Source organism: Gallinula chloropus (assembly GCF_964237585.1).
Source record: "Gallinula chloropus genome assembly, contig: HAP1_SCAFFOLD_800, whole genome shotgun sequence".
NCBI lineage: Eukaryota > Metazoa > Chordata > Aves > Gruiformes > Rallidae > Gallinula > Gallinula chloropus.
Window position 1 is genome coordinate 1 of NW_028168815.1, and position 11,462 is coordinate 11,462.

At 66.6% G+C, this 11,462-nt stretch overlaps 1 protein-coding gene and 1 long non-coding RNA gene across 2 annotated transcripts; both read right to left on the reverse strand.

Annotated features, from left to right (window-relative positions):
• Positions 1–559: 559 nt before the first annotated feature.
• On the reverse strand, positions 560–6,523 carry FOSB (FosB proto-oncogene, AP-1 transcription factor subunit). Its single transcript, XM_084280615.1, has 5 exons — positions 6,285–6,523; positions 3,613–3,906; positions 3,381–3,488; positions 894–1,052; positions 560–720 (listed from the first exon to the last, which is right to left on the reverse strand). The coding sequence occupies exons 1-5, from the start codon at positions 6,429–6,431 to the stop codon at positions 655–657; spliced, it is 774 nt and encodes a 257-aa protein (XP_084136741.1). The 5' UTR covers positions 6,432–6,523; the 3' UTR covers positions 560–654.
• A 3,536-nt stretch (positions 6,524–10,059) lies between these two features.
• Positions 10,060–10,717, reverse strand: LOC311204154. Its single transcript, XR_014618006.1, has 3 exons — positions 10,670–10,717; positions 10,506–10,593; positions 10,060–10,372 (listed from the first exon to the last, which is right to left on the reverse strand). It is a non-coding gene; the product is annotated as an uncharacterized lncRNA (long non-coding RNA).
• Positions 10,718–11,462: the final 745 nt, after the last annotated feature.

Sequence of the window (11,462 nt, forward strand, 5' to 3'; positions counted from 1 at the left end):
GGAGCCCAAGGTGGGACCCAAAAAGGAGCCCAAGGTGGGTCCAAAAAGGAGCCCAAGGTGGGGTCCAAAAAGGAGCCCAAGGTGGGGTCCAAAAAGGAGCCCAAGGTGGGTCCAAAAAGGAGCCCAAAGTGGGACCCAAAAAGGAGCCCAAGGTGGGTCCAAAAAGGAGCCCAAGGTGGGTCCCAAAAGGAGCCCAAGGTGGGACCCAAAAAGGAGCCCAAGGTGGGACCCAAAAAGGAGCCCAGGGTGGGACCCAAAAAGGAGCCCAAGGTGGGACCCAAAAAGGAGCCCAAGGTGGGACCCAAAAAGGAGCCCAAGGTGGGACCCAAAAAGGAGCCCAAGGTGGGACCCAAAAAGGAGCCCAAGGTGGGACCCAAAAAGGAGCCCAAGGTGGGACCCAAAAAGGAGCCCAGGGTGGGACCCAAAAAGGAGCCCAAGGTGGGACCCAAAAAGGAGCCCAAGGTGGGACCCAAAAAGGAGCCCAAAGTGGGACCCAAAAAGGAGCCCAAAGTGGGACCCAAAAAGGAGCCCAAGCCCACTGTGGGGGTTTTGTGGGGGAGGTTGAAGGGTGCCAATGGGGTGGGCGAGGGGGGTGTTTTTTGGGGTGGGGGGGGTCGGGGTGGGGGGTTCACAACGCGAGGAGTGAGGGAGAATTCAAGGAGTCCGAGGACTGGTCGCTGCTGCTGCTCCGCTGATGCGAGGCTCCGCAGGTGGCTCCCTCTGGGTGGGTGAACACAAACGAAGACGTATAGGCTGGGGTTAGGGGACCCTGAGGGGACCCCGGCCCCCGCGAAGCAGCAGCTGGGGAAGGGGACCTGAGCACTGGGCTGGTACGGACCCGGGGGGAGGAAGGTGAGGGTCCCCGCCGACTCTTCCTTGCCCAGGGTGCTCACCTCGGCGGGGACGGCACCCAAGGAGGCCAGGTCCTCGAAGGGGAGCTTGCAAGCCGGGGCGTGGGCCACCAGGACAAACTCCAGGCGCTCCTTCTCCTTCTGCAGCTCCGCGATCTCCGACTCCAGCTCCGCTTTCTCCTCCTCCAGCTGGTCCGTCTCCTGGGGCCACCACGGTGGGAGAGAGGTTGGGGGGGGTAAAGAGAGGGGAGGGGAGTGAGGTGAGGGTGATTGGGTGTTGTGTCCCCCCCCCCACACACACACACCCAACCCACCCTGCGGACATCGCCCCAGGGTTGGGGTCTTTGCGCCCTCCTGGGTGGGTGGTGGTCACCCCACTTCCAAGGGTGGTATTGTGACCCCCACCCAGCATCCCTACGGCTCCATCTGTCCCCCTCCCATGTCCCCAGCTCCTGGGGGTGTCATCGTCCCCCTCCAGCATCCCTACGGCTCCATCTGTCCCCCTCCCATGTCCCCAGCTCCTGGGGGTGTCATCGTCCCCCTCCAGCATCCCTACGGCTCCATCTGTCCCCTCCCATGTCCCCAGCTCCTGGGGGTGTCATCGTCCCCCTCCAGCATCCCTACGGCTCCATCTGTCCCCCTCCCATGTCCCCAGCTCCTGAGGATGTCATCGTCCCCCTCCAGCATCCCTACGGCTCCATCTGTCCCCCCCCCCATGTCCCCAGCTCCTGGGGGTGTCATCGTCCCCCTCCAGCATCCCTACGGCTCCATCTGTCCCCCTCCCATGTCCCCAGCTCCTGGGGGTGTCATCACCCCCCTCCAACATCCCCTGACCCCCACATGACATCCCTGGGAGATGGGGACACCAATCACCCCCCTCCAGCATCTCCTGATCCCTGTGTTGATGTCCCCAGCTCCAAGGGGTCTCATCACCCCTCTCCAACACCTCCTGACCCCCACATTGGTGTCCCCAGCTCCTGGGGGTGTCATCACCCCCCTCCAGCATCCCTACGGCTCCATCTGTCCCCCTCCCATGTCCCCAGCTCCTGGGAGGTGTCATCATCCCCCTCCAGCATCTCTTGACCCCCACATGGGTGTCCCCAGCCCCTGGGGGTGTCATCATCCTCTACCAGCACCCCCAGGTCCTCCTCCTCCTGTGTCCCAGGATCCTGGGCCCACATTGTTCCCCCAGGCACCCATCTGTGCCTCTCTGATGTCCCCTGCTCCTGGGGACAGCACCATCCTCTTCCTCCTCCAGCATCCTTGTGCCCTATTGCCATGTCCCCTGCTCCTGAGGACAGCACCATCCTCCTCCAATGTCCCTCAACCACCATCCTCTAATGTCTCCAACCCCAAAGGGGCTTGTCCCTTGGTCCTGGGGACACCAATGTCCCCAGCTCTGAGGTCACCCTCATCCCCTCCTGCTGTCCCTTGGTCCTGGGGACACCAATGTGCCCATCTAATGCCCCCAGCTCCCTGGAATCAGGGTCTACAGGCATCAGCCTGCCCACCCCTGACATCCCCAGCTCCAAGGTCATCACCATCATCCTCCTGCTCAAGCATCCCTTGGTCCTGGGGACACCAGTGTCCCCAGCTCTGAGGTCACCCTCATCCCCTTCTGCTGTCCCTTGGTCCTGGGGACGTTGACTTGTCCCCTTCCAACAGAACCCAAGTCAACCCATTCCAATGCCCTACGTCCCCTGGGGACCCCACCATCCCCAAACCAACCTGGGGACCGTCCCCAAACCAGCCTGGGGACTCCACCGTCCTCAAACCAACCTGGGGACCGTCCCCAAACCAGCCTGGGGACCCCACCATCCTCAAACCAACCTGGGGACCGTCCCCAAACCAGCCTGGGGACCCCACCATCCTCAAACCAACCTGGGGACCGTCCCCAAACCAGCCTGGGGACCCCACCATCCCCAAACCAACCTGGGGACCATCCCCAAACCAGCCTGGGGACCATCCCCAAACCAGCCTGGGGACCCCACCATCCTCAAACCAACCTGGGGACCATCCCCAAACCAGCCTGGGGACCATCCCCAAACCAGCCTGGGGACCCCACCATCCTCAAACCAGCCTGGGGACCATCCCCAAACCAGCCTGGGGACCCCACCATCCTCAAACCAACCTGGGGACCGTCCCCAAACCAGCCTGGGGACCCCACCATCCTCAAACCAACCTGGGGACCATCCCCAAACCAGCCTGGGGACCATCCCCAAACCAGCCTGGGGACCCCACCGTCCTCAAACCAACCTGGGGACCATCCCCATCCCCAAACCAGCCTGGGGACCCCACCATCCTCAAACCAGCCTGGGGACCATCCCCAAACCAGCCTGGGGACCCCACCGTCCCCCATCCCAAAACCAACGTGGGGACCATCCCCATCGACATCAACCCCACCCAACCCCACGACGCCCCCATCAGCCAGGATGGGGGATGGACAGACAGCCACCCTGACCCCTTCCCACCCCCCCCACCCGTGTCCCCAGCCACTCCCTCCCCCCACCCGTGTCCCCAGCCACTCACCGCCTGCAGCCGATCCGTCAGCTCCCGGCGCCGGTTACGGCACTTGGCGGCCGCCAACTTGTTCCTCTCCCGCCGCACCCGGCGCTTCTCCTCCTCCTCCGGCGTCAACTACGGGAGAGACGGGACCCATCAGCCCCTGGGCACCCCCAGCATCCCACCCCAGATCCCACCACCCTCCAAGACCTTCCCCCACCACCACCACCTCTCCACCCCTCCCCAGGGCATCACTCACCGTCTCCTCGCGGCTGCGCCGGGGCCGGGCGCGGGTGGGTCGCGTTGGTGGCGGCGGCGGCCCCGTGGTGAAGGCCCCCATGCCAGGCGTGGAGTAACTGGGTCCTGGGAGGTCGTAGGGATCCAGAGGGGTGGTGTGGGGTGGGGGGTGAGCCATGGGTGCTCCGGGGGGCTGCGACTGGGCCACCGAGGAGATGAGGGTGGGTTGGACCAGCCACTGGAGGTCCTGGCTGGTGGTGATGGCCGTCACCGTGGGCACGAAGGAGCCGGGCATGTCACCCAGGCCACCGCACTCCTGGGGAGAGGGGGGTGGTCAGGCTGGGGTGGCAGCACCCATGGGGGGGCTGGTATTGCCCCCCCCCCCAGCAGCATCCTCAAACATACACACCCCACCCCCACTGAGACTCCTTTGGTGACCCCCCCCCAATCCCACATGGAGCTGAAGGGGGGGCACACTAAGACCCCCTCAAACACCCCTTCAGTGACCCCCCCATCCCACATGGAGCTGAAGGGGGGGCACACTAAGACCCCCTCAAACACCCCTTTAGTGACCCCCCCAAATGCCACATGGAACTGAAGGGGGGGCACACTAAGCCCCCCCAGACAGCCCTTCAGTGACCCCCCAAATGCCACATGGAACTGAAGGGGGGGCACACTAAGACACCCACTGACAGCCCTTCAGTGACCCCCCCAATCCCACATGGAGCTGAAGGGGGGGGGGGTGGGCACACTATGACCCCCCCCAGTAACCCCCCCAATCCTACATGGAATTGGGGGGGGCCACACTAAGCCCCCCACTGACAGTCCTTTAGGGACCCCCCCAAATGCCACATGGAACTGAAGGGGGGGCACACTAAGCCCCCCCAGTCACCCCTTCAGTGACCCCCCCAAATCCACATGGAACTGAAGGGGGGGCACACTAAGCCCCCCCCCCAGACACCCCTTCAGTGACCCCCCCAAATGACACATAGAACTGAAGGGGGGGCATACTAAGACCCCCCACCAGACACCCCTTTTATTGACCCCCCCAAATCCACATGGAACTGAAGGGGGGGCACACTAAGACACCCACTGACAGCCCTTTAGAGACCCCCCCCAATCCCACATGGAGCTGAAGGGGGGGCACACTAAGGTCCCCCAGACACCCCTTCAGTGACCCCCCCAATCCCACATGGAGCTGAAGAGGGGGCACACTAAAACTCCCCCCAGACACCCCTTCAGTGACTCCCCCAAATCTACATGGAACTGAAGTGGGGGGGGCACACTAAGACCCACCCCCAGGAACCCCCCCAATCCTACATGGAATTGGGGGGGGGCACACTAAGCCCCCCACTGACAGTCTTTTAGGGACCCCCCCAACCCCACATGGAACTGAAGGGGGGGCACACTAACCCCCCCCTCAAACACCCCTTCAGTGATGCCCCAATCCCACATGGAACTCAAGGGGGGGGGGGCACACTAAGACACCCACTGACAGCCCTTCAGTGAACCCCCAAATCCACATGGAACTGAAGGGGGGGCACACTAAGCCCCCCCAGTCACCCCTTCAGTGACCCCCCCAAATCCACATGGAACTGAAGGGGGGGCACACTAAGCCCCCCCCCCAGACACCCCTTCTGTGACCCCCCCAAATGCCACATGGAACTGAAGGGGGGGCACACTAAGACACCCACTGACAGCCCTTTAGAGACCCCCCCAAATTCCACATGGAGCTGAAGGGGGGGCACACTAAGCCCCCCCCCCAGACACCCCTTCAGTGACCCCCCCAAATGCCACATGGAACTGAAGGGGGGGCACACTAAGACACCCACTGACAGCCCTTTAGAGACCCCCCCAAATGACACATGGAACTGAAGGGGGGGGCACACTAAGCCCCCCCCAGACACCCCTTCAGTGACCCCCCCAAATGACACATGGAACTGAAGGGGGGGGCACACTAACCCCCTCCCAGACACCCCTTCAGTGACCCCCCCCCAATCCACATGGAACTGAAGGGGGGGCACACTAAGCCCCCCCAGACACCCCTTCTGTGACCCCCCGCAAATGCCACATGGAACTGAGGGGGGGCACACTACGCCCCCCCCAGACACCCCTTTATTAACCCCCCAAATCCACATGGAACAGAAGGGGGGGGCACACTAAGCCCCCCCCAGAGACCCCGAGCCCCCCCAGTTTTAAGGTGTGGGGGGGGAAACATGCCCCGAGCCCCCCCAGTTTTAATGTGGGGGGGGGGTCCCTGAATATTCCTCGCCAGCTCCCGCCGCGCGGGGGGGTCAGAATGACGCCACGAAGCCTTAATCCCCCCCACCCCCCCCCTCTCAAGAAGGATTGGGGGGGGTAAAAGAACCTCCCCGGGGGGGGGGAAGAACCTCCCGGGGGGGGTGTGTGCGCTGAGCTGAGCTGCCAATCACCGCGGCCCCTCCCCCCTTCGCAACAGGGGGCGGCCGCTTCGTTCCAAAATAACCCCCCCCCCCTCCCCCCCCCGCTCCATCCTCCTCCCTCCCCCCTCCCCCCGTAACGTGCGGCGTCATCACGGAGGGTTCCAGCGCGTCACGCGTTTACGCACGACCCCGCCCCCTCGGCCCCGCTCCCTCCTCCTCCTCCTCCTCCCCCATCCTCATCCTCATCCTCATCCTCATCCCCCCATCCCCATCCCCATCCCCGGTCCCTCACCTGCCCGGTGGCCGCTGCCGCCGCCGCCGCCGCCGTGGTCGCGGGGCTGCCGAAGGAATCCACCGAGGACAGGTACTGGGACTCGGCCGAGGGCGACGAGCTGCAGCGGGAACCCGAGTCGTAATCACCGGGGAAACCCTGGTACATGGCCCCGGGGCCGCGGGGGCCGCCCCGCCACGCCAAGGCTGCGGGGCTCAGGCTACCGGCATCCCGCTTCACCGGGCGCCCGGGGCGCTGCTCGGCGGGGCTCGGGCTCGGGGGGTGTGTGTGGGGGGGTGATGGAGGTCCGGGGTCCCCCCGCTGCCACACGCACGAGCTCCGGTGTGTCCGGCCCAGGCTCCGGTTCGCCGGTATAAAGAGCCGGTGCGTTTCTACCAGCTCCGGTGCGCCGGTAAAAGGTCCCGGTGAAGGGGGTCCAGGCTCCGGTGCGTCTCTACGAGCCCCGCTGTGTCCGTCCCAGGCTCCGGTTCAACTCTACGAGCCCCGGTATGTCCGTCCCAGGCTCCGGTGTGTCTTTACAAGCCCCGGTATATCCGTCCCAGGCTCCGGTGCGCCTCTACGAGCCCCGGTGCGTCCGTCCCAGGCTCCGGGGCGCCTCTACGAGCCCCGGTGCGTCCGTCCCAGGCTCCGGTTCTCCGGTACAAAGCCCCGCTGCGCCTCTACAAACCCCGTTGTATCCGTTCCCAGGCTGCGGTTCTCCGGTGCAGACTCCCGGTGCATCCGTTCCTCAAGCTCCCGGTTCTCCGGTGCAAATCCCCCCTCCTCTGTCCTCTTCTTCCTCCTCCTCCTCCTCCTCGCCGCTATAAGTCCCGGTACATCCGTTCTCAGGCTCTCGGTCCTCCGGTGCAAACAATCCCAAGGTGCCGGTGGGTCTCTATAAGCTCCGGTACATCCGTCCCCAGGCTGCCGGTACGGAACCCCCACACCCCCCCAGCTCCGGTGCAAAGTCCCGGTGACGCTCCCGCCGCCGCTTCCCCCCCGGTCTCCGCTTTTTATGAATGAACCGCTCGCCGCCGCGCCGCCGCTTTATACGGGGGGGCCCCGCCTCCCGCCCTGACGTCACGCCGGCCGCCGCCGCTTCTCCGGGACCCCCGGGACCCCCCCGAAGCCTCCGTTCCCGTCTCCTCCGTTCCCAGCGCCGTTCTGACGCTCCGGGAGCCGTCGCCGCCGTTAAGAGGCTCCGTGACGGGCCGGGGAACGGGGGGGATCCCTCGCTCCGCCCCTCCGGAGTTCCTGTGACGCAATTAGCCATATATGGGCTTGTCTCGGAGTGTTTGTTTGGTATCCTAGCAATGACGTCACAGGGAATCCCTTCGCCGCCGCCGCCGCCGCCGAAACGCGTATTAATAGAAACGGGGCTCCGCGGTTCTAGAAACGGCCTGAACCGTCCGGGGCGACGGCCCCGCACCCCCCGGTAACCCCCCCACCCCCCCACCCCTCCCCCCACCCCGTGACATCCCGCTTTCCCTCCCGGGAATCGGTTCCCGGGGCTCCGGTAACGCCTCCGGTGAGAACCCCCCCCCCAACCCCCAAGCCCCTTCCCCAACACGCGGTGACCCCTCCCGGTAGCTGGGGGGGGGGGGGAGCGTGAGGTGGGGGGGGGGGGCACGGACACACACACCGGCCCCGGTACCGGAGCGATGGGTCCCGTTACCGGGATGGGGCAGTGGGGCCCGGGGCTTCCGGGGGGTTGAGGGGTGGGGGGGTCTGGGAACTTTCCGGTACCGGACTGCAAGAGCTCCGGGGGGGGGTTGGGAGGGTCTCGGTCCCGGGATAATGGGAACCACCCCCCCCTCCCCCCCCCCCCATACCTCCGGGATGCCACCGGGACCGGGCTCTGGGGAGTCTCCGGTACGGACGGGGAGGGTCCCGGTAACGGCGGTAGCGATCCCGGTGCCTTTCCAGACCCGGGGGGTGACACGGGGGGTGTGTGTGGGGGGGTTGATGTCACCGGCGGGAACCGGCGCTGAGTCACGGTGAGACCAACGGTGCCCGGGGAGCGGCGCGGGGGGCGGGGGGGGGGGGCCGTTCCCACGCCCATTCATTCATTCATTCGTTCATCCAGCCGTCCATTCATTCATTCATTCATTCACTCATTCATTCTCTCGCCCCTCCGTCACTCATTCATGCCCCGCCCCCACCTCGGGGCGGGACCGGGGGGGTCTCCTCGTCGTCGTGTCCCGTGTGTCCCCCCCACCCCCCCCCGGTATCCTCCGTCCCGGTGTCACCTGCCCCGGGTGAGTGGGGAGGGGTCTCGGGTACTCCCGGTGCTGCCGTTGCTGCCGGGTCCCCGCCGGGGACGTTCCCGGTGTCCCCAGCATCCCGGTGTCCCGCACGGGGTGTCCCCGGTGTCCCGGTCCCCCAGCCGGGCTCTCTCCGGTGTCCCGGTCCCGGGGTCCTGGTCCCGGGGTCCCAGCCGGGCTTTTCCCGCTGTCCCGGTCCGGGTGTCCTGGTCTGGCTCTCCCCGGGATCCCGGTCCCGGTGTCCTGGCCGGGTTCTTCTTGGGGTCCCCGGGGTCCCAGCCTGGTTCTCCCTGGTCTCCCGGGATCCCGGCCGGGTTATCCCCGGGGTCCCGGCCTCCCTCTCCCCGGGGTCCCGGTCCCAGTGCCCCGGCCGGGTTATCCCCGGGGTACCGGTGCCTCTGATGGGGTCTCCCCAGTGTCCCGGTGTCCCGGCCGGGTTATCCCCGGGGTCCCGGCTGGGGTCTCCCCGGTGTCCCAGCTGGGTTATCCCCGGGGTCCTGGCCGGGGTCTCTCCGGTGTCCCGGTGTCCCAGCTGAGTTATCCCCGGGGTCCCGGCTGGGGTGTCCCCGGGGTCCCAGCGTCCCAGCCGGGTTATCCCCCGGTGTCCCAGTCCCGGGGTCCCAGCCTGGCTCTCCCTGGTCTCCCGGTGTCCCAGCAGGGTTATCTCCGAGGTCCCGGGGTCCCGGCCGGGTTATCCCCGGGGTCCCGGTCCCGGGGGTCTCCCTGAGGTCCCGATGTCCTGGCCGGGGTCTCCCCGGGGGTCCCAGTGTCCCGGTACCGGTGTCCCAGCCTGGCTCTCCCCGAGGTCCCGGGGTTCCGGCGGGGTTATCCCGGGGTCCCAGTCCCGGGGTCTCCCTGAGGTCCCGGTGTCCCTGTCCCGATGTCCTGGCCGGGGTCTCCCCGGGGGTCCCAGTGTCCCGGTACCGGTCCCAGCCTGGCGGTCCCGGGGTCCCGGCCGGGGTGTCCCCGGGGGGGGGGTGTCCCCGTGTCCCCCTCCCCCCCTCCGGTATCCCCGTCCCCACGTGCCGCCGCAGTAAACACGGCGCGTGTCTCCCCGGCGACGGCGTTCCATGCCCCTGACGTCACCACGTCCGGCGTCCTTTGTTTACGTCGCGCGGCAACCGCCGTACCCTTGGCAACGGCGGGGAAAGGGGGCGGGGCCAGCGCGCCCGGGGGAGGGAGGGGGCGTGGTCAGAGCGGCGAAGGGGGCGTGGCCATAGCTGGGAGGGGGCGTGGCCAGCGCCGAGCTTTCCCGCGCGTTCCGCGGGGCTGGGGAGGACGCGGGAAAGGGGGCGGGGGGGTGCGGGGAGGGGGATACGGGCACGACACGCGTGACAGCGGCTGGGGGGGACCCCAGGCGTGTGTGTCCCCCCCGTCCCTGGTATTTAACCCCCGCCCCCCCAATGCCGGGGGGTTAAATAAGGGGGGGGGGGGGGAACACACATGACACACCCCAAGCCCCCTCCCCCCCCCCCCTCCCCACTCGTGTCGTCCCTCCCCCCCCCCCAAAAATCGAGCCGGGCTGTCACAAGAGTTTTTATTAAAGTGTGACACCCCTCACCCCACTTTTGGGGGGGGGGGAGGTTTGGGGGGGGGGCAAAGACATGACAACACACAACCCCCCCTCGCCCCCCCCCCCCCCGAGTAAACATCCCACACACCCCCACCCACGGTAGGGGGGTTTGGGGGGGGGGGTGATGTGGGGAGACGCCCCAGCCATCCCCCCCCCCCCCCTCCTCACCCTTCCCCCCCCCCAAGTTGTCACTTCTGGGGTGGGGGGGGATAAGGGGGTGTGTGGGGGGTCACTGTGGCTTCACTTTGGCACTTGGGAGCTTGGCCTGGAACCTGGGGGCAGAGGGGAGGGGGTTTTTTTGGGGAGGGGTCTGGGCATCCCAAAGCACCCCCCATCCCATCCCAGGGAGCACCCCCAGGGTGAGGTTGGGGTGCTTGGGGGGGGGGTTGGGGGGGGTCCCCTCACCTGGCTCGGAGGTGACCCAAGTGGTTCCTCACCCGACTCACGTACTGGTCGATCTGCTCCTGGGGACACGGGGGGGTGGGGGGACACACTGAGGACATGGGGGGTGGGGGCACCCCTCGACTCTCCCCAGCCCCCCCCCCATGTCCCCCCCCCCGTGTCCGTACCTGGTTGTGCCGGTAGAGCACAGGGAAGGTGAAGGCGCAGATGACGCCTGGGCAGGGAGCAGCGTGTCACAGGGGTCCCTGTCCTGTGTCACCCCCTGTCCCCACCCCCGTCCCCTGTCCCCAGCCCACATCCCTGTCCCCAGCCCCTTGTCCCCAGCCCCTGTCCCCATCCCCTGTCCCCAGCTGGTCCCCGTGCTGTCCCCCATCCTCATGCCATCCACATCCCTGCGTCATCCCGGTGCCGTCCTCCCTTGTCCCCACCCCATGTCCCTGTCCCCATCCCTTGTCCCCATCACTGTCCCTGTCCCCATCCCATGCACCTGTCTCCGTCCTATGTCCCCACAACACATCCCCATCCCTGTCCCCATCCCTTGTCCCCATCCCTTGTCCCCATCTCTGTCCCTGTCCCCATCCCATGTACTCGTCTCCGTCCTATGTCCTCACAACACATCCCCATCCCTGTCCCCATCCCATGTCCCCACAACACATCCCCATCCCTGTCCCCATCCCATGTCCCTGCCCCATCCCTTGTCCCCAGCCCCTGTCCCTTGTCCCTACACCACATCCCCATCCTTGTCCCCATCCCCATCCCTGTCTCCACACCATGTCCTCATCCCCTGTCCCCATCCCATGTCCTCATACCACATCCCTGTCTCCTGTCCCCATCCTGTGTCCCTGTCCCCATCCCATGTCCCCACAACACCTCCCCATCCCTGTCCCCATCCCTTGTCCCCATCCCTGTCCCCCATCCCATGTCCCCACAACACATCCCCATCCCTGTCCCCATCCCTTG

Coding starts and splice junctions, on each gene's coding strand:
- FOSB (XM_084280615.1), bottom strand. CDS start 6,431: ATGTACCAGGGTTTCCCCGGTGATTACGACTCGGGTTCCCGCTGCAGC. Junction 3,489..3,612: donor GGCGCAGCCGCGAGGAGACG/GTGAGTGATGCC, acceptor TCTCTCCCGTAG/TTGACGCCGGAGGAGGAGGA. Junction 721..893: donor TGGGTGCCGTCCCCGCCGAG/GTGAGCACCCTG, acceptor TCACCCACCCAG/AGGGAGCCACCTGCGGAGCC.